Raw genomic sequence first — 21,556 nt, 5'->3', positions numbered from 1 at the left:
CAAGACTAAAAAGAGCAACAAATGTAGCAATGCAGATATTTTTTTCCTCCTGTAATGTATAGTCAAATAAACATTTATTTCCCAGCAGCAAAATGCTTTTTTTTTCTTTTTAATGCTTAGTTTTCCATAGTTTTTAGGGGTTTTTTGAGGGGAGAGGAAAACAAAACAAGAACTCTTCCTTGGGAAGAGGGGAAGATAGTGCCTTGTGAATTCTAACATCACCAGAACAGTTGAACAGGTTAATAATAGTACTCCTCTACTGCCTGATTTCTCCTGTCTACTTTAAATCTTAAACACGTGTGCCAGAAGAAGCCTTTTTACGTTTTCAACCATTGTCTTTAGGTTACCATTGACTTGTTGCCATTAGTTTGAAGACTCTGTTTGAGCTTTTGGTAGAACTGCGATTCAAGAAATCGTGGGTAGGAATCTCTTTCCATGTGCCTGTAGATTATTCTCTGTGCTTCATCAAAGCAGGACTGAGTTGGCTCTTGAATATTCCTCATAATTGCTTTTCTTGCAGGGCTGTCAATGTTTATCTGAAACACAAATGGAAAAGGCAGTTTAATCCTGATTATTGTGATTAGTGGAGGTCAAGAGCAGTGGTAAAGTCTCTGTTGCTAGGCCTGTATGCAGAATATGGGCCCAAGGCTGCAAAAGGGGAGTTTAGCAGGATGAGTTTGGTTTGCTCACTACTTCTAGGAAGAATAAGAGAACAGGGACAATTAAGGCAGAAGTTGTCCTGTGGACATGGCTTGGATGGGGAGTGGCTCCAGTGGCAAGAGCAGCTGGAAGTTGCTGCTATCCAGTCCTGCTTTCCTTTGCTAAGAATTGTTCCCAGAGCTAGGGTTAGATTCCAGAAGAGGAAGCCTGAATTCTGATGAGTCCAAGTGCCTGGAGGTGCACATTACCAGTGGAAAAAAATGACTAGAAGTGTTATCACCTGAGATAAAATCAATGTTATGTATCAACCTTGTTCAGGAAAAGTTTTAGTTCCTAGCGTTTTCCTGCTGCAATTCGTGGTTTGTAGCAGGTAAATTGAAGCTGTGCAGGTTCAATTTCTGTAACAGCAGAAAGGTCTCGTGGTCAGCAAAAACACCAGATAAAAGGAACCCTTTGATAATCCATCAGCTCATGATGAGTTCCATTGGTTGTTTTCAGCTTGACTTTGTCTGTTAGTGTTGAGAGAAGACCTCTAAAGATTTGGTTAGTACTGATGTTGTTCATGGGCTGAAATCTTCCTCTTCCAGAGGAATCATTTAGGTGCCCCATTTTAAATGCTGCTGAAATATCAATGTAACTATGTTTCATATCCTCATGAGCATCTAGTTTTTTAGACTGGTGCCTAGTTCATGTATTAATAGTGAACATCAAGAAAATGTGAAATTGGTGTGTCCTGAAGCTCTAGAAACCAGACAAACAAAAGCAAGATTCAAATACACATTATTTTAGAAAAAAAATGGCACCGCTTATTTATAACTGTCCTGATTTAAGCCCTTACATTTGATTAATGAATTTGTGGTTGGCAATACTGATATTTCTCTTTTGAAAGTGCAAATGTCTTGCTGAGTTTCCTATAGCTGCACATACTAAAAATAAAAACTGAGAAAAAGAGACAAGAATGCATTGTTGTGCCAATTGGCATTTAAAACCAACAGAGGGTACTTTAAAATTTGCTCAAGTTTTGGATTAGAGGGAGTGGTTTAGTCATTTAAAGCAGCAGCTGTTCTCAGCCAACATTTGGGAATCCAGCTGATCTGGGTTTGGCTTCTCCTCCAGTGCCAGCAGGGAGGCTGCATTCTGAGACTCTGTAATAATTTTATTGTTACACATAAACCAGAAAATAATGAAGCATGATCCTTCAGTTATGTCAGCCTGCCAGAGGCAGTGGTAGTAAAAGCCAGAGTTGGCTTAGTTTTGCAAGGAGAGTAATAAGCAGGAATATTTAAAGGTTATAGAGCATGTCTGGCTGAGCAGGAATGACTTTTTTCTACAGCCACTTGTCAGGGGAAAAAATCAGATATTTTACATACAAATCTGCTGTTTTCCTTAACAAAAAAAAAAGCTAATCTGTCTTGGAATCTTTCTTTTTGCTCATTTTGCAAAGGGGACAGCACTGGGTAGAGTTTTTACTTTGCTCATTTATATTTACTCTTGCAAAGCCCAGGCTTAGATAGATAGATAGATAGATATGTAGCAATGACATAATCCAGAATCTAGGGAAGCAACGTAATCCAAAATATAGTGAAGTGGTATCAATGGTCCCTGGATCTGATGTTGAAAAGAAAAAAAGACTAGAACAGATCCAAGAGCTTGGCTCTTAATTGAGTTGTGCATGCTGCTTGTGTTCTTAGTGGATACAGTTGGAAGATTTGCCTGTAGATGAGATGTGGATTCAAGTATTAAGATTCTGTGGGCAGAAGAGTTTGGGGGGAGCATGAATAGCAAGTTTTCACTCCTTTTGATACAAGAGGTGCTAGGCATTTGTTGTTGGTCTCCTGCATGACACTTCAGACATTTCTATTAAAAAAAGAGCTTGTGATATTGTAGTCACCTCATTGGGAGCCTGGGGTTGGATGTAACTTGTAAAAAGCTTCCTGGCCACGGAAATCCTTTTCTTCTGGGATGTTATCTTCTTATAAGCTTCGCAGGCAAGCCAGAATTCTATGTTTTCATCACTGTGTTCTGTCTTCAAGTAGGTTTTGTAGATCATAGGCCCATCTGTAAATATTTCAGAAGCCAAATTTACATTACCTGTCTACATGCATTGCCTTTAGAGTCCCTTGCAGGCAGTAGGGACATTTATAAAGCAGTGTAATTCTTCATTGTTCCCCATAGATATTATTGGATTATTTCAAAATGGGGAAATATTTGCGGTATATTGCCCCTACACTTCAACCTTGCATTTTCCTGCACATGCAGGGCTCCCTAGTAAATCTAGTCCTAGAGTAAATCTAAGGTAGGCAAATACTTTGCTCACCTTTCCTAAAGAGCTGCAAATCCCTGGGTTTAGAGTCTCTAGCTTTATATGTGAGTACACCTTTCTATTTTTGGATGTCATGAGGCTTTTAAATGAATTAAAATTCAACTAGTAGTGTTTTTAAGTGCAGTGAAGGAGGCATTTTAAGAAGGGCAGCATTCTGAGTACTGCTGCAAGCTACAAGTGTTTTATTTAAAGCAAACTTTCTTGCTGGTGCAGCATTCTGGCCTTTCATTTTTTGGAAGATGTTGAGCACTGCCTGTTATCTGGCAGGGGTGATGATCACTTGTGTGCCTGCTGCTTCTGCTGTAATTTGGTCTCTTTGAACAGTTTTCTGTTGGGGAGTTTCTCCCTGTGCTGTAACATACTTGGTTGTTTCCCGGTTAAGATTTTAATGGCAAAATCTTTAGAGTTATAAATCCTGTCTGTTAGTCTTCTTGCTCTTTGTAATTTTTCTGCAGTTTGAAAATGATGCCAGTCCTAGGAGTAATTTTTAGAGGTTTGTGCTGTGGTGTAACTTTTTCATTGCTATTTTAAAAAACATAATTCAGCAGTGATGTTCCGGGCTGCTGCCCATATGAGAAATGTGGGAGAGCTCTGAGCCCTGTATGAAGCAGAGGGAGGCTGGAGTGGGAAAGCTCAGAATTGCTACTGCAGCTACAGTTCTTCCCATCCCTGAATATTGGAGTTGTATTCCATGGTGTTACCCTGTATAGCTGTGCCGTTTTATGGTGTCTTTGCTGTACACAGGACTTCCCAAGAGAACTTTGTCACTTTTCTGCCAATATAAGTTGCTATTCAGTGCTTTAAGTGGGGGTGTGGCAGATAAACCACGCCCTCATCACATGCCTTTAAGGGAATTAAATGTGATTGCAGAAACGGCAAATTTGGGGAAGCATTTGCAGCATGCTCGGTTTATTTTCACTGTGAGGCGTGCTGGGCATGTCACACAAAGTTGTTTCTCATTAGTTCTGTATAAGGCAGGATATATTATGCAGCATGAGTTATTGATTTTGCTTTGTGGGAACTTTTTCCAGCGATCCATCTGGGACACAAACACACAATTACTTACATTTGCTTGTTACTAGATTTTCAAAAGACCGGGACCATTGTAGCACTTCCTCCAAAGACACCCTTTAGAAAAACAGGAGGGCATTATTGCAGGATTAGCTGTGGCTCAAAGTATAAGAAAAATTAATTACATTGTTGAAAATTTGGCCCCTAATTTAAATATGAGCCATATGAAACTTATATTTTAAAAGGCTCTTCTGTGACTCCCAAATCTCGTACTTACTATGCTGAGACAAATATTTTTATTGCTGTAACAAATGCAGTTCCATTTCGAGGTGCTCCATGTAATTCCTCTAGAAATGGCATTCATTTATTTATTTAAATTCTGCTTAGGAGAAACATAAGAAAAGTACTGCCTTTCTAGACAGCACCTTCTTTGGGGGCAGGAATCATCACAGAATTTAGGAAATATTGATGCTTGTATTTAGTAGTAAAGTCTTCAGGGCACAAGATCTTATTGTAATACTTAAAAGCCTTTAACATCTAAGCTGACTTATCTGGGAGCTGAATGGAAGCTCCAAGCATAAGGTAAATAAAGAAAGGTTAATGCAATCTTAGCTGCAAGGGACTTCCATCTCTCACCAGTTGTTTACAATGCAGTGTGACACATTATTACTAACCTACACAGCCCTCGGAGGCGGCTAAAGTCAGATTTTACTTTCATGTTTGCTATTCTTAAGCAATAAGTTCATAAGCTTGTAGGAATCTCCTGCCTGATTCTGGGAACGAGCATGGAAGTAGTGAGGTGAGAGACTAAACAATTTGAGAAAAAACAAATGTTTGAGGGCAGTAGCTCCATTTAAGTGCATGTAACTCCATTTACACCAACTGATTCTCAGGGATTGCAGTTTTAGGACGCCAATGCTGGTAACTTGGAAAAAATGCTTATGTTAGGAAAAGAAAGGACAGGGGATGTATTCCAGTAGGTGCTTTCCATTATGCATCAGCCAAATTTGGAGTAAGATCCCTTCTCATTGAATGTTTGCTTTTCATGGGAGCTATAAGTTTGTCAACAACTACTTAGTACCACAGTGCTTTTTCAAAATTTAAATTAAAATCAAAATTGGCTTTGGTATGAGTGCTGCATTATGCTTTATAGATTTCTGCCTGCAGAACAGCCATTAGCATCTCTGTAGCTTTTTAAATTGATAGTGATTTATAATTTATTTATAACTTGATATAATTCCTTCTTTCTCTGATAAAGTACATGGTATGACTAGCTGATTATTTTCTGAGGATTTCCTGATTAGACTGACCTGGTCAAAGAAATACAGAGTAAGAGAAATGTTACCACTGTTGAACTGTGGGATCAATAACTCTCTAGTAACTCTTGCCAGTAAAAGACTTTTTTTCCCTTCCTGTGAGCTATTAGCCTTCTCTCTGTAAAAACTCATAAAGCATGTGGTTATGGGGAGTGAGAATCTCTAGTTCTTTGAATGATTTTTTTTTTCTCTCCTTACAAGCTACTTCTGAGTCATATTTGCTGTTCCTGACAGATAATTTTTCACCTCTCTCAGCAATAGCACTTGTATAAAACAAGTGACAATCTCGTCTGTCTCACTGAACATCAGCAGGAGAGCCATCTTATTTCCATTTCTGATTATTTGTCTTTAGCATTAACCTGTGAAGCAGAAAGAACCCTGCCTGATGGGGCAGCTGACACAGAGGAAAACCTTTTTACCTTTTTATTGTCCTTTAAAAATCAGGAGAATATGAAGGGCAGTAAGGGAATAGGTTATGATGATCTCTATTAATGCCCCTTTAATAGCTGTTATGCTGATAGCAAACATCTTGCTGCACTGATTAGCAACATGATTGGATTTGCTGAAGAGCTGATATTACACTAAAAAAAAAATACTCTCCAAAAATAACTGAGGCTATATACCTGGGACTGAAAAAATTAAATTGTAGTGTCCTGTGGGAGCTGTTGTTCACTTACAGTGCACCCTCCACTGTGAGTGGCTCCCCTCACCACCCTGGTGCAGTAGTTGGAAACTCTGTCTGGATTTCTGCCACCCAACTTCACCCCAATGGCAGTTTCAGGGGTCATCAGGTTCTCCTCAGTATTGCTGTGGAGGGTATGTCTCAATAAATCAGTTCTGTGTCTGGTCTGATACCAGCTGAAGGCATTTTGGATGGAAGCATTCCCCCACCCCCATGGGACATGTCCCCCAAATTCCTGGCAGTGCTTGGTCCCCATGGAGCCTGGTGGCAGCTGAGGACTTGCAGAGGCCACTTGGCCATGTCTCACATGCACCACATGAATATTCAACCTTTGCCAGCAGCCTGAATTCTTTTAAAAGATGGACCCCAAATATCCGGCTTACAGATTCCTCACAGGCCCAAATCTGGGCTGAATCCGGGGATGAGTTTGGGCCCATGCCTGTGTCCCATGAAAGGAGCTCCCAGTGGGATATGCTGGCGGACACCCCATGGGCTGTTAAGGAACTGGCTGCAGGAAGGAGCTTGGCTGGGGCACTTGTGAAGGTGTTGCCCTCTCTTGCACGATCTTAAGCTTACAAAGAAACCTCCACTGTGAATTTTGAGGGGTTTGTTCCTCCTGCTCAGCTGTATGTACTGCAGAATATAAGATTCTTATCTGTACTTACTTAGAACTGATCCCATTTTCTTCTGCTCTGAATATCTTGCAAATCCAACAAGTATTTGGACTCATTCTCCTAAACATGGAAAATATGTGAGTTTTAAATCTGCTGTGCTGAGTTCTGGCTTTCTTAAATAAAATCTTATAATTCACTCTACATGTAGCAGTGCAATCAGTTCTAACAGTATTCTTATTTTGTGCACCTGATTTTTATCTATAAGTCATTTCTGAAGCATTTGACCAAAATATATTTTTGTAACACATGAGAACTTAAAAAAATTTCTTTTAAATTACCAGATAGTCCAGTGGATATCTCTCAGGGAAGAATAGAAATGTTGATAATTTTCCCTCTGTTTCTCCAGTTATGAAAGGAGATTGAAGGTTGAGCCTGAGCCAAAGCAGAATGAAACTAAAAGTCTTTTTTTTCTTTTTTTTTCACCGAAAGCTCAGGGTGATCAGGATCAGAGATCAGAGCTCAATGTGAACTGAATGATGCTGAGTAAGTTGTTAGGTGTCTGAGATTAACATTGATATTTGTCCAGCATGTATCTCAAAGTCAATAAAAGTCATATAAAACTTGCTTTTATATAGATATGATATCCATAAAAGAGGGTGTAGTTTATTAGGAATGAAGCAGTGAAAAATGTTTGTCTAAAAAAGACAAAATTTTAAAAATCTCTTGTGACACGGAGTATGTTTAGTGCTTCTCCTTTGGCTTTCAGGCAATGCCAGCTGCTGAGTTTACACAAGACTAAGTTTGTATGGACCTTCCTGAAATCAAAACAGTTTTATTTATTTTGGGGTTGACTGGCACATATTATGCCTACAGCCAATTTTTTCCTTCAAACTGAAACACACAGTAAAACAGAGGACAAGGTTCTGTCTCCCAGCTTTCTGGAATGTTTTCATTTGCCTTTAGTGTTGTTTTCTTTGTTACCCTGACATAAATAATCAACTTTACATTATATAAAGGTTTTATATATTTTAAATTTTAAATTTCCTGCAGGGTATTGAAACTGCATAACTTTGCCCAAGTGCTACACTGCAACTGCTGCTCACATTCCCTGCAGCCCTATAGGACTGCCAGTGGCCATTGCCTGCTGCCTGCTTCAGAATTCTCTGAACTATGTTCTCTGCTAGGTCTCTGACTTTTGAATCATTCCACTAGTATTTACTCATCTCACCCTGTGCCTAAAAGCAATCTTTTAAAACTACACCATATTCCATATTTAAGATGAAGTTATGCATTTAAATTCTGGCACATGGTTATTATTTATCACCTTATTTTAGGCTACTTTGACCAATGCCCTCTATTTTGGGTGTTTTCATGTTGCAATCATTCATCTTGAGTCCACTGAAATGTAAGTGAAATGCAGTCTTTGTGGCTTTTTTGAAACCTGAAGAAATTAATGTAGTTTTTTTACTTGACAGAGATGCTCAAGAAATACCAGATGAAGCAATACTAAGTAATCTGATTCAGCTACTTCCATCTGAATTTAAAGTGTCAATAATTATTTTTTTCTTCAGGTGATGGCTGCATGAAGTGACTTTTCTGTAAGGAAATGTTATTGTTCTGAGGAGCCTTTTTAATCTGAGTTAGAGGCTTTCAGCTTGTTGAGAACACATATTTTCCAAGCATACACATCCAGGGCTTTGTGGTTCTCTCTTCTTTTTATGTCAGACTTATTTCCTAATAGACCAGGGAACAGAGCATGCTGATTTTATCTTTTCCAGCACTGATTTGGAACATCTTCTTTCCACTGAAGCATAATCTATGTTTCATTAGTCTGACGTTGTGTGTTTCTGCTGACAGTGGTCTTAACCCTAAAATAAGACTGGTAGTACAAAAGCCACACCACACCCTGGAGCAGTGGGTTAGTTTTGGGTTGTCTAACTCCCAGGAGAGCAGCCTGCCACCTGTCACGGTGTCCTATCTACTGTAGATAGTAAATTACATCTTAACTACTCCATTCAGCTTTGCAGTGTTCAGATAACTCGACTTGGATCATGGAACTCTTCTCACCCAATATTTATAAAGTGTAGCATCCTTTCTCTTTGCTTGTTGTAGACTGTATTGCAACGAGGCCACAAGTTCTTTAATGTGTAGGACCTGTGTGCTTCCTGCAGGACTGGTAACCAAAGAGAAAGTCACATGGCTGCAACTCTTCTGCAGAAGGAATTGCCTGACTGATAATAAATGAATTGAAGTGCTGGAGTTATTCATGTCTGTAAAATAAATAAGCAGCACTGATCTGGAAATGACTGTTTAACTCTTGTTATATTTTATATTGGAGAAATATCAGGAAAACTGATTTGGTACATCGAAGAACGTGATCTATTTACCTTTCAAATGACTACATACATTTTGGGTTTTCAGCACCCTTATTCTGTGCCAATGAATCTGTAAACTACCAAATGCTACAGCTTTTAGTGCCCAGCATAACTTTCAGCAGAGAGAAACTGCTATATAAAAGTTCTAACTGATTGCCCATGTAATGTTATTCAGTTTATTTTGCACTGACTATTGCATAAAATATTCATGTATATATAGGGATAAAGCTGGGTATACATCAGAAACATTTCCAACACAAATGCCTTTGCAATGCTGAGAACCTTACATGTCAAGAGAAAAACCAAGTGTTCCCCTGCCTATGCTATACTTTTCTGATAATATTTCAAAGTGCAAAATCTCATACTTACAGAAACTCCTCTTGGCTTATTTCCCTTGGTTAAAAAGCTTCATTTAATAGTTGCATTTGCAAGGGTAACTTTCCAAATTTCTTGGGCTGTTGTTTTCCTTTGTTATTTTCTCTTAGTGTAGGTGGTCTTACTACCCATTCTCCGTGCCTGCGCTGCTCATACTAGTGCCTGACTCCTCTTTTATACATATCACGGGCAAACAGTGGCTGTGGTTTCCATCAGAAAAAGCTCCTTTGGGCTCTGATGCACCACTGATAGAGCCTGTTTGCACTGAAATTATCTCGACATCTCTACTGATCAGCTGTAATGACATGAAGCTGTACTTGACTTCATTGAAATCTTGCATGTATTGTCCAAGTCCTGTGACTAATGTTTTCCATCCCTTTATCAAAGTTCTTTATATGAAAGCTGAAGTCCGTGTTGAAATGAGACAAAAGGCACAAGTACCCTTTCACTGAAACCAATTTTCATCTTATAGGCAGCATTATGAAGCACTTTGGACTGCTCTGGGGGAACCTTTTTCTGCTCTGGCCCATCAGTGTCAGGCTTTTATGTGCTCCTACTTGGCCAACCTGCTACTGCACAGCGCCTGAGGGATGTTAGACCTGAACTCTCTTTAAACTTGTATGACATCTTCTGTCATTTTTCTCACAGCTGCTGCCCAGGTTATGGCTTCATTTTCAGCTGAGATTCAACTTATCTATGTTTTGCTTGTTCATCTCTGGCCAGGTGTTTGAAAGGAGCCATGCAGTGCAATAGCACTGAAGTTGCTGTGTCAGTGGGAGACTCATTTGTAGTGATACTGGGGCTTTGAGAACAAGCACTAGCTCAGCTGCTTTCTGCAAAGTAGTCACAGGAGGGGATCCTTCTGGAGGGCTTTCTGTCCTTCCTGCAGTGGTTGTGACTTGGGATCTCTGAGAATTTGCCATTGCCTACAAGGCACAGACTGACCCTGTTGGGAGGGGAAGGTTGGTCATGCCCCTGCTCCCTCTGACAGCCCAGCTGTGTGCTGTGATATTTCTTTCAATCTTATCTCTCTGCTCTGACTCATCTTCTTTTCCTCTTACGGAGCCTCCCAGGCAGAGCATGAACTGTGGAGGATTGGAAGTTAAATTGAGGTTTGAGCTTACGACAATACAGTGCACTCATTTATTTTATTGCAGCTCACCCTACTGGTACACAGGCTTTGTGTATGAGATGTACATCCCTTTTCCCACAGCACTTGTCCTGCTGAGGAGGAAATGTGTGTGGTGTGCTCACCCACAGCAGAACCTGGTGTCAGAGCAGGGCAGCATCACCTGTGAGACCTGGCCTGTGCTTAGGGAAGGGAAGGACAAATATCACTGTGATCTATTTTCTATTGATTGCAATGTCATTAAATCTCATTCTGTATTTGTTGTAACTTCACACAGGATTTTGGAGTATTTTGTTCCATTTCTGTAATGGGAATAGGCAGAAGCAAATATCTGTGCAGTGTAACTTGAGCTGATTATTCAAATAATTATAATATTGAGATATTTCAAGTTTATCACATGCCTCCTCCTGCTTCTAATGCTTCATATATAGGCACTTATATACCAAAGCATCTGAGGGCCAGAACCTGACAAGCTAAAAAAGACTATAAGGAATCTCATTTGTACAACTACTTATATTTAAATAAGAAAAAAGCACCATATTAATAACTGGAAAAGTTACAGAATGAAAATCGCAGTTATGTTGATAGTCTCTAGTGATTTGTACCAGTATATAACTATTTGATCTACGTATATTTGGAGAAACCTTATATGTGCTTATGCATGTTCTTTTGCAAAAGCATAAATGTCTTATTTTTTACACTAAATTTTATTGGCATTAAAGGAACATCCATCTAAAAATCTCATTATTAAAATGAATGATAATGAACTATTTAGGGTTTTTTCCCTATCAACTGATGTCCAGGGTGCCAGATATAGCATCATATCTTTGTAAATTTAAGTTGTGCAGTGACTGAGGATCCTTAACCAATGACTTTGTGTTCAAATATTTTCTTTGCCTTATTACAGGCATTAAAAAAAATGCTGTGATGTTGCTTAAAATTGAAATAAATTGTCCTGGGGTTTTCTCCCTAGGTTCGTTTTTACTATTAAACTGAAGAAAATACATCTGCAAACCTCTCTTGCCTTGTACAGTAGGGGGATATTTAGGTGCAGGATTTGTTGCTTATTTCATGTTTTGTTATATTCTTGACCATTCTCTGATGAAAAGTTTGAAATTTAGTGGGTTTCAAATATGACTTTACAATTTGTTTCTCTGTGTCAGCTCTTTCCACTACCATCACTTTATAGCTTGATACCCAGAAAGTCACCCATCTACTTCCCTTTCCAGAATATTTCAAGTCCATAAGAGTGGATAGTTTTGCTGTTAACCAGGTATGCTGCCTCACTGTGGAATTACATGATTTAACGTAAATCCCACCCTTCCTCTCATTGCATACAAATTCCACTAGATGTCATCCGGTGTCACGCTGAAGGAGAAGGTTTGACCCACCATGTCCATCAGCTCAGACTGGCCTCGTGAGGGCGGCTGTGGGTGCAGGCTCTGGGTGGGAACACTGCAGTGCCCCTTTAATAACTGGTTCCTTGTAGCCTGAACGAGTCCTGGGGAGACACTGAGGCCTGCAGGTGACTCTGATAGGGCCTTTTCCCTTTGGATGTTGCCAGGTGTTGGGCTGGAATGTTCCCTGCTGTTGCCAGGTGTAGGGCCCAGAACAGCTCTAGGATCATGAAGAGATGTACTACACTGGAATCCATTTTTGCTTGGTTTATTCAGTGGTTGAACTGAATATTTCCAGAAAGACAATAAGGGAAATGCCCAAACTGAGACAATGGCTATATTGTTGCTGCTGAATTTATCAATTGTCAGGCCTGTTCATTTTCTAGGCATTAACCCTCAACTGGCAGCTAGTTTAGACAATGTATGTTGACCATCTTGATTGCAACCACTTTTTCTTACCACTGAGGATAATTCTCCCAGATGAGTTCTTGCTCATTCTTCCATTTCCTTTGCTGTTTTCCTGCACTCACTCATCTAGCATTACCTTTTTTAATTTTTAAGTGTTCTCTTCAGGTTTTTTCCCCTCCCACCCTTACATAATTATTTCCTAATTATGTTTGTTTCAATGCTGTTGTGCTCAATAAACATCTCACCCACCTACATCTGTTCCACACTAGTGAATGTGGAAGTACTGTTTGTCTCATTCTGTCTTGTACCCATTCTTTCCATCTACCCACATGTTCCCCTGCCTGCACATTGCCACCCTTCTCTCTGCAGTGCTCCCATGCCCTGGCATTTGGGAATGTAGGACCCCTGCTTCCTGGGGCTTGCCTGGGGCTCATGTTCCTGACACAGTGTCCTACAAGGGTATGTTAAATAGGAGAACTGAGGCTGTGCCTGGAAATCCAGGTCCAAACACAAGGAAAGCAGTAAAATATTAGGAGGTCTTCATCAACCTTGAGGAGAGCACAGAGTGGTTACTCTGATTTGGCTGCTACTCATCCTCATTGCTGCTTGAGTAACTTTAGGACAAAATAACGAATCGGTGTTCTTGCTTCTTGTGTAATTCAGTCATAGATGTTTCCAGAGAAGAGTCCTGTTTCTGTAATTACATATTCCTTGGTGGTTTTGACAAATTGTGTTGGGAACTTTCTTGCTATATATTTGGCAATAACCTCAAAAAAAGTTAGGTTCTGTGTGGAACGAGGTTCTGCTCACAGGGATGGAGGGAACAGCGTTCACAGCTTCAGTCCTTACAGTAGGCCAAAACAACCAGTAAATTGTCTGCAGATACAGAGATGATGAAGTGGTTTTTGTTTCTGAGTAGAAGTAGGCATGGCCTGCTAATAGTCACTGCCTGAAGAATTTAAAGCATTTCTATATTCGTGGCTTTAGGTTTTATCAACAAGGCTGGACAAGTCTTACATTGTGACCCATTTTTGCAAACTCTATTAACCAGTGTCCTGCTGAGCGAGAGCAGACTGAAGTCTAGATAGCACTTCTGGAAACCTGACCTCAGTTGTACTCTGTGACCTTTCTGTTCCTTTTTTATTCCTAAAACTGTGATGTCATTGTGTGAGCCTGGTGCTCTGCAGCTATCTCAGTAGGAGAGGAAATCACGCCATAAGAAGTCTGGACTAGTTTTTACAGGAATTTTCACCCCACCCATTCAGTCAGGCTTCCCAGAGGTGTGCCTGTGCCCTGAACTCTGTGAGATTCTGCATTCACACTTCCACCAAAGCTCAGCAGTGAACAGGGCTTCTCACACCCCCTGCAGGTGTGTACTCCTCTGGAAGGTGCCAGTTCTTCATCTTGTCATAGTTCAGTGTCAAATTATTGATTATAGTGTGGTCCAAGTCAGAATGTTTGACTGTGTTAGTCTAGGGCCCCCCTTTGCTCCAGGTGTTTGTTCCAGCACCTGGAGAGTTCCTCGCTGGACTCTGGGCTTTGTTTGAACATCCACAGTGTGTCCAGAGTTTCCTCAGGCTGGCATGAACAACAAGCATGTTGCCAAACTCATGGCTGGACAAATTCTGTTCAATATTGAGTCTCTTCTCTGTGTCTAAAGCTGCCTTCATGGTTGACAAACTGTTTGCCACAGTAAATACATTACAGACTTTTTCCATAGGTAGTATGGAAATCATGGGTTACTGAGTTATTAGTGTTATGCAGAGAGTGTTTATCTTGTTTTATTTTTAAAGTTAGCCCTCTAATAGCAGAAACCTTCTGACCACAGTGACTTGAAAAAAAAACCCAAACCCCTTGTGATTCCAGTGATGTCGAGTCTGTAGGCAGCTGTGTTGCCACTTCAGTACTTTGGCTGCATCACAGACTTTGAAGAGAAGCATTGCTAATCTGCTCTGTTTCTTTCTGAACACAAGACTAGAGTGGTCCTGAAAGGTTTACATTTCTGCATTTCATGCTCTACTCAAGCTATTTTTAATTTTATTAGTGAAAGGGACCATGTGACAGCAGGTCACCCAACTACTTTAGATAAGTGCTTTAAGGCTGTGTGGTGCTTGAAGAAATTGAAGGGAAGTGCTCAGCAGAATGTAAATGTTGATCATCTTTGGGGTCTTTCAAGAGGGTACTTTCTGGAGATATTTTGAGAAATGAGGGGGAATGAGTTTGTTTCCAAAATAGGCACACTGGTTCTTGATTTATGTGAATCCCCTTTTAGTGACTAAAGCCTTTGAGGCTTTATATACCCAAACAAAACCAGGGGATAACCTTAAGTCCCCTCTGACTTTGTTTCTGAGCACCCAATACAGATTTAAATCATCCAATGAATATTAAGCAATAACTTGTTTTTCAATTTCTGCCTCTGTTTAATGACTAAAGATTCCATTTCAAAAAATTCATCTGTAGACATTACACACTTTGATACAACCAACTCATATCTCTGAATGGAAGATGAGAACATCTAATTTTTCCACATCCTACTATTTTTTTTCTTTTCAAACTCATTTCACAACCATAAAGATGGTGACATCTGAAAGGCCTGTTACTTCAGAGCGTGGGCAGTGATGGGTGGCACTGAGGAGTCTAAAGTGATGAATTTGTATTATTCATCACTATCTCAGTTTTAATTTCCTTCCTGTTTCAGTGTTCATAACAATAGCATGTTTCCACAGGTGGCCTGTTCAATATATCGGAGAGATCGATACTATGTTATACCATGTTTTTATTTAGGATAATATTAAAAATATCTGGTTTGGGTAATTAATTTTTCCAAATTGGAGAGGTCAAAGCTAGTCTTCTAAATACACATGCAGGGTCTGCTGGACTCTTGAGTCCTTCCATAAAGAAAACTGCAACTGAGAGAAGTGAATTCACTTCAAAAGTGTCCCTAAAGATGGTACAATGATTGATTTTTCCACTGGAACATTAACAAACAATGAAAATGTTGTTTCAGGGGTAAGGTAGAACACATAAAGAAAATTCTGAGTCAATACTGTCAAATCTTAAAGCTTTTCCATGTACTGCATCCTGTTTTCCTGCACTGTTCTGTAGCTGACAGCCAACCTGATTCAATTGTTTCTTTTAGAGACAGTGAATGGAACAGCAAATTTCCATTCTCTCATGGCATACCTTCTCCAAAGAAGGAAAGCGGAATCTAGTTTACAAAAAAAAAAAAGCCCAACCCAACCCACACCTGTGAAACCAATGTGTGATATTGGGGCTGTTCCAGTGCACGAGTGGAGGGAAATGAGTGCACCCACCTCGTACACGAACAAAGGGCGGCAGAAAGCTCTGAGTCCTTTGATCTGTGTGTTCTGGGTCATTCAGATGCCTCAGACCTTGTTTAAACAACCTCTTTTGGGCAGCCCTGCTATAGCAACACATGTGTAATACTGGGCTTTCAGCATCCCAGAGCCAGGCCTGAATTTCTGCTGTGCTGTCATTTGCTTGCTGAAACGTGGTCATGTTGTCAAGGGTGCTGGAGTGGGCTGGAATATCTCTGGAATTAATAACCTGGGCAACTGACCTTTGCAGTTGATATCAAGTTTGTACTGCAAATAAGGTGAGAGACTTAAAAATAGCCAACGTTGTTGGGTTGTACAGAGTGGAACAGTTTCTTTTTGAAGAAGAAAAACACCTTTCTTGCTCTCTCACTCTGCCAAATTATGAAGTAGGGATAGATGCTTATGGAAGAAAGTCAAAACTCCCTTTTTCCCTCCTCAGATACTCTGGTCTCTACTAACTGTGTAATACAAGTTGGTGAAATTGCTCTGACAGTCTTCTCTGCTAGCAACAAGCCATCCAAAAGTAAATAAAAATCCTAACCATCCATGCTATTAAATATGATTTTAGTCAGAAATTTCATATGGGTGTTTGGCTTAACCATAGCAAAACTGGGAAACTGCAGGGAGAGCAAATGAAGGCTGGGGCCATAATAATTAAAGGGATTTACACTTGAATACAGTGTCTGTTTAGAGGGTAGCTGATATTTCATAGCTCTTTCACCTCTGTGAGCTTGAAGTTCTGCAGAAACATTTGGGCCACATTAACTGTGTCAGAGCAAACATAATGATACACCTTGTGTGGGAGGCACAGTTGTTATTCCTACTTCACAGCAATTAGATCTATTCCTAATTATCCTGGAAAATTAATTCCTGTAAGAATGCCAACTGGAGACTGGTTTACATTGTTCCAGGAGCAGTCAGGCTTTACAGTCAGACTCTCTCAGGAATGCCTAACTTAACAATAATACTGCAAGACTGGGGTCTTTTCTTCAGCATTTTTTAGCCTTGAAAGGAAGATGTAATTTGCAGTGGCTCCCAGCTACTACAGTAGGTGATGGTGGAAACTGGCACTTTTCTGTGTTCCTTCCAGCTGTTTTGCTTCTAACACAGACTTTTATTCTCCCCTGGAGGTCCCAAAGTCCCCAAAAGGTGGCAGTAAGAACCTGGTCTGCTCTCGGTGAGAGGTGACATCTGAATTTATAGCTTCTCCTTTTGGTACAGAGCAGAGTGGGGCTCACAAAGCTCACGTTATTCTGAAAAAATGGAAAATTTGCAAGGCCGAGATAAAATCTTGTATTGCCACCCGTGTGATGTCAGTGTCTCATGATGGGAACTCATTAAAACCAAGGCATCCTCTGATTTATTTTCCCTGTAAGCTCTAATGTCACAAGGTCTCAAACACTTGAGTTTTGGGAGTGCTCTTGTTCGTGGTTACATATTTCAAGCATAATCACTTTTTTCCCCTTTTACCTTAGTTCTCATCTCTACTGTGGTATAGGCTACTCATTACATTTTAGAGTAAATTGAATGCAGTGAAATGAAATGACCCTTGATGCTAGTGTTGGTATTGCTTGTCACATTCTGGATCCTGCCAGGATTAGTGGAGTAATGCCAATGTCTCAAACAATGTGACTGCTGAGAAGTCTCTCTGGTTGCTGCCTCTCTACATAAGCAAACATGGGTGGTCCATGTGCTCAACTCATCTTCAGTGTCCAAGGGGATTGAACTGTGGGGCCATTGGCTCAATATTTTCTATATTTGAGATTTGACTTGGATTTGACAGCTGGTAGCTGGAGCATCATGAAAATACAAAGGAAATTTAGACTGGTTCCTCTTTATTTATCTACTTATTTTCTTTTTTGGGGGTTGTGAGTATGGGTCTAGGTAAGTCAGTATCACCTATTCCAGGTAACTCAGATTATGGTTGTGTAAAATGGGCAAAAAGAGCGAGAAGTGGTGGAGATAAAATTAACATTTGAATATGGAGATGAGAGGTAGTAGCATAGTGAGACTGAAGGGAATTTTGTGTTTCAATATTTCAGTAATTACAATGGAAAAATCACTTCAAATTTGATGTAAATAAGATATAAAACTTTATTATTAACTATATTTTAATGAAGATTTACTTATTATTTTTCAATAAATTAAACAGGAAATGTGCTACATACCTGCCTGATGAATACAAATGTAATAAAATACAGCTTATATAATTCTTACATAATTTAAATCATATAAATTTTAAGACATGTCAATTTAGGATATATTTACATAGCACAACAGCATTGTGGAGCTCACACTCATGCTTATTAACCCTTCATAGATTTTTGAAAGAGGTGTGAGTCTTGGCATTTTCTTGTCATGCCCAAAATTGTCAGTCATACTAGCTTTTCTTCTGAACTTGAGAATCTTTTCCCAATGCTCAGAAAGTCTTGCACTTCCTAACAATCAGCAGTTCTTTGGGATCTAAGACACAGTTCAGTGTTCATGGTGCAGTTCGAACATCAGTTTTCATATCCTGCTTTGACTCCATGGTGTGTGGGAGGAGGGGATTTTCTCCCTGTGCTGCTCTCACCCCTGTGACAGCCTCACCAGCTTTTATCCTGTGTTCTCTTGGCTGTGGAGCTGCTGGCATTTCCCTCATACTCCTCCTCCCAAGACAGGGATATTCCTTGGCAAGATCCAACCACTGTGGAGGATCTCTTCACAGGGTATTTGACACAGAGTCTACTTGGCTCTTCACTGCCTCAAACACTTTATTTCGACGTGTTGGTTTGCAGCTGGTTCAAAAGGTTCAGGTAGGATTTGGATTTTAAAAATCTGGGATATGAATCCCTTTCCATAAGGATGTACACTGTTTTCTGGGCTTCATCAAAACTTGAGTGAGTTGGGTCTTGAGCCTTTTTGGCTGTTGCTTCCCTCATCTGATAGTCAATATTGATCTGGAAAAGAAAAAAATAAATGCCGTTGAAAACTTAACTTAAAAATGCAGTCTCTTTCTATATCTGTCACTTTGTCAACACATGAACTTGCAGCCTTAGAACTCTGTGATAAATCAATATCAGAACTGCAAAATGGGGGAAATTAAATACCTGTATCCCAGCTGGGCACAAAAATTGCTGTTCACTATAGAAATGTAATTTGTTCTGGAGTCAGAATTAATACAGCTCAACAATGGACTACTGAGAGGAGCAACCTCCAGTTACTAAGAGAAATCTTGTGTTGAATGTCTCCAGTTTAAATATGATCAATATACAGAACTTTACATTTTCCAGAAGGTCCACTTCTTTTAAAAGACAAGAAATGTTCTGTGGCACTTCCACTCGCAAACACAAAGAATCTCCAAACAGCCATCAGTAATTCAAACTGGGCTGACTCAGCAAGGAGCATCATGTGCTAAGCTGCTGAGGCCTTTGCTGAGCTCTGCTGGTGCCTCTCCCAGTATTGGCCTGCATCCTGTGACTGTGAGATCTGATAATGTCTCACTGCAGACAGCAGTGATGCAAGAAGGGTCCTGAAAGTGTGCCTGTGCCTTCCTTTTATGCAACTGTGTGAGTGTGTGAGCACCTCAGTGAAGGCACACTTCCCCCTTCTGCCATGGCACAGATTGACTTTGTACATACCTGCTTAATGGCATCTGACTGAACAAACTCCTCATAAATCCTCTCTGCTTTGCCATGTAAGTGATCGGACTTGGTTTTCTTGTAATCCTCACAAGCCAACCAGAACTCGATGTTTTCCTCACTGAACTCTGACTTCAGGAACTCCCGAAACACACCTTGACCACCTAAAGCCAACACAAATACATCATCTTTACTGTATGATATTTGTGACCAGGGAGGAGAAAATAAGTAGCAGCAGTTGTATTGAAATCTGATATAAAACCTTGGCAAAATACACTGTTCTTCCCTTCTTCAACATACTACAGATATTCTAATATTAAGGCTCATGGGAGTATTCCTAATTATGTTCAGAGGTTTTAGATCTAGACCCTGGGTACCAAATTATAACAGTGCATTCTAGCCCTTCCTAAATGGATTGTCTTAGGGTGTAAGTGGAGAGAAAATTCAAGATTAAACTGATGTATTATCCGAGGATCAAAGACTGATCAAAATGAGCTATTTGGGGGTTGTTATGCTGAAAATGGGAAAAAAAACCCAAAACCCAACTTGGAAGCCAAGCTGTAGCAGTGTCCATGTTACAGTAGAGCTGTAAAAACCTGAGATGCAGCAGCCCATTGTCTGACAGTGTTTATGCAACACAAACAGCTTTGCCTATTTGGTGAGATTAGACACAATTTTGTCCTCAGAGTAAGAACAAAGTCATACTGGAGTAACGGACTTACTTTGGCTGGCCAAGAGCTTTTCCAAAGACTGTGACCACTGAACAACTTCCTCTGCAGAAAGCCTAAGGTGACAAGAAAAAGAAAAGACTTTAGGCAAGAAACCATGGGGTTTGTTTGGTATGACTGAAGGAGACAAATTTTATAATTTATTATTCTATTCCAGGAGTATGTGTCAGGTATTTTACTAAATTTATGGCTTTGTCATAATCTGAGATCCTGGAGACAGCCCACTTTGAGAAAAATAGTCAGAGATGAATTATGCTGTTATGTTGAATTCTGTTCCCAGGAAAATAATCTTTAACTATGATAAAACTATTTTTGTACCTCTACCTCTGTTTCCATATTTTTGCAATAAGAATGGTAATACCCCTACTCTTCACTTAAGTGAGAAGCATCTTTTTCTTGTAAAATGTTAGAAAACAGGTACAATGCCCCTCTGATAAAAATGGATTTAACCGGAGTGTCTTCTCCCTCACTGTTTGATGCAAACATATCAAATCATTAATTAAAAATCCTTAACTCCATGAATAGTTTCTAACTACCAATGTTCACCTTTCTTGCATTTTGGAAATTTTAGATATTTTTACAGTATTTTTTGTTCTAGAAGTAGTTTAGAAATGAAGTAGTTTACTATATAATAACCTAGCTATAATTATATTTTAGAACTGGGTATATTTCAGTACTTACATAACATTTCTAGAGTTGGAAGCCTTGATCCCAGATTCAATATGTGGCACCATGCACTTCAAATAACTTTTGAGATCTGCACCACTGAAACAATGAACAAACATTTTTTTTAATCCATTACATTGCAGCTGCATTTAAATTCTATTTAAATTTTCCTCAAACTTTCAAACAGAGACAGACAGCTCCATCCTAGCACTGAAGTCTGGGAAGTTACACATCCAAGTAATTTTTTTTTAAAGACTGAGGTCCCCACTGTATCCAAATTCTACTTATGATTACTTAAAACAATCAATTAATTAATTGGAATGCCTCAGCTCAAGCCTTTTTGAATGATGTTGCAGTCCTGGGCTTTGAGCAGGTTTTGTTCATTTAGCCTGAAACACAGTGCTAATTCTTAATCTCCAAGATTAGTGGAGTGTCATTTTCACTTCTAATACATTAACTTTTATACGAAGTTGTATATACTTACAAAGCCTTTTGCTTCTTTTTATGGACTTTGCCTTCTGCAAGCTTGCAATCTTCTTTTCCATTTAATTCAGTCATGTTGTTGTGGGAGAAAAAGAATCCTGGCATTTTACTTGAGTTTAACGTGAGGCGCGCTTCGCGACGATAATCCTCCGAGCCCCAACTGACAGCTCCCCGCCTCTGCTGCCCCCTTTTATTGACGCAGGCAGCCCTGCTAGCTGGTGTGAACAGAGCTGTTTATCATCTGTCTTCATCACAACCTCTGGAAGTTCCCCTTTCAGTGCACAGTGACGTGAGTCTTCTTTGAGAAAGAAAACAGACAGCAGCGTCTCGTGGTTGAAGTTAAACCAGATGAGGCTGAATTAGTTTGGGGTTGTTATGTGTGACTGTGTATGTCTGGTACCAAAAAAACAAAAATCCCCTCTAGAACTTCG

The 21,556-nt window shown here is 39.8% G+C and overlaps 2 protein-coding genes across 2 annotated transcripts; both read right to left on the bottom strand.

The window, feature by feature from the left end:
• Positions 1-338: 338 nt before the first annotated feature.
• On the bottom strand, positions 339-6,722 carry RGS13 (regulator of G protein signaling 13; the record flags this gene model as incomplete). Its single annotated transcript, XM_082287018.1, has 4 exons — positions 339-536; positions 2,552-2,718; positions 4,050-4,111; positions 6,658-6,722. The coding sequence occupies 4 exons, from the start codon at positions 6,720-6,722 to the stop codon at positions 339-341; spliced, it is 492 nt and encodes a 163-aa protein (XP_082143144.1).
• An 11,659-nt stretch (positions 6,723-18,381) lies between these two features.
• Positions 18,382-21,230, bottom strand: RGS1 (regulator of G protein signaling 1; the record flags this gene model as incomplete). The annotated part of the gene is made up of 5 exons (XM_082286771.1): positions 18,382-18,567; positions 19,249-19,412; positions 19,971-20,032; positions 20,658-20,741; positions 21,127-21,230. 5 exons carry the CDS (start codon positions 21,228-21,230, stop codon positions 18,382-18,384), a joined length of 600 nt encoding a protein of 199 aa, XP_082142897.1.
• Positions 21,231-21,556: the final 326 nt, after the last annotated feature.

This window comes from Coloeus monedula, assembly GCF_965178545.1.
Source record: "Coloeus monedula genome assembly, chromosome: 9".
NCBI lineage: Eukaryota > Metazoa > Chordata > Aves > Passeriformes > Corvidae > Coloeus > Coloeus monedula.
This window is presented reverse-complemented; position numbering and strand designations above follow the sequence as displayed.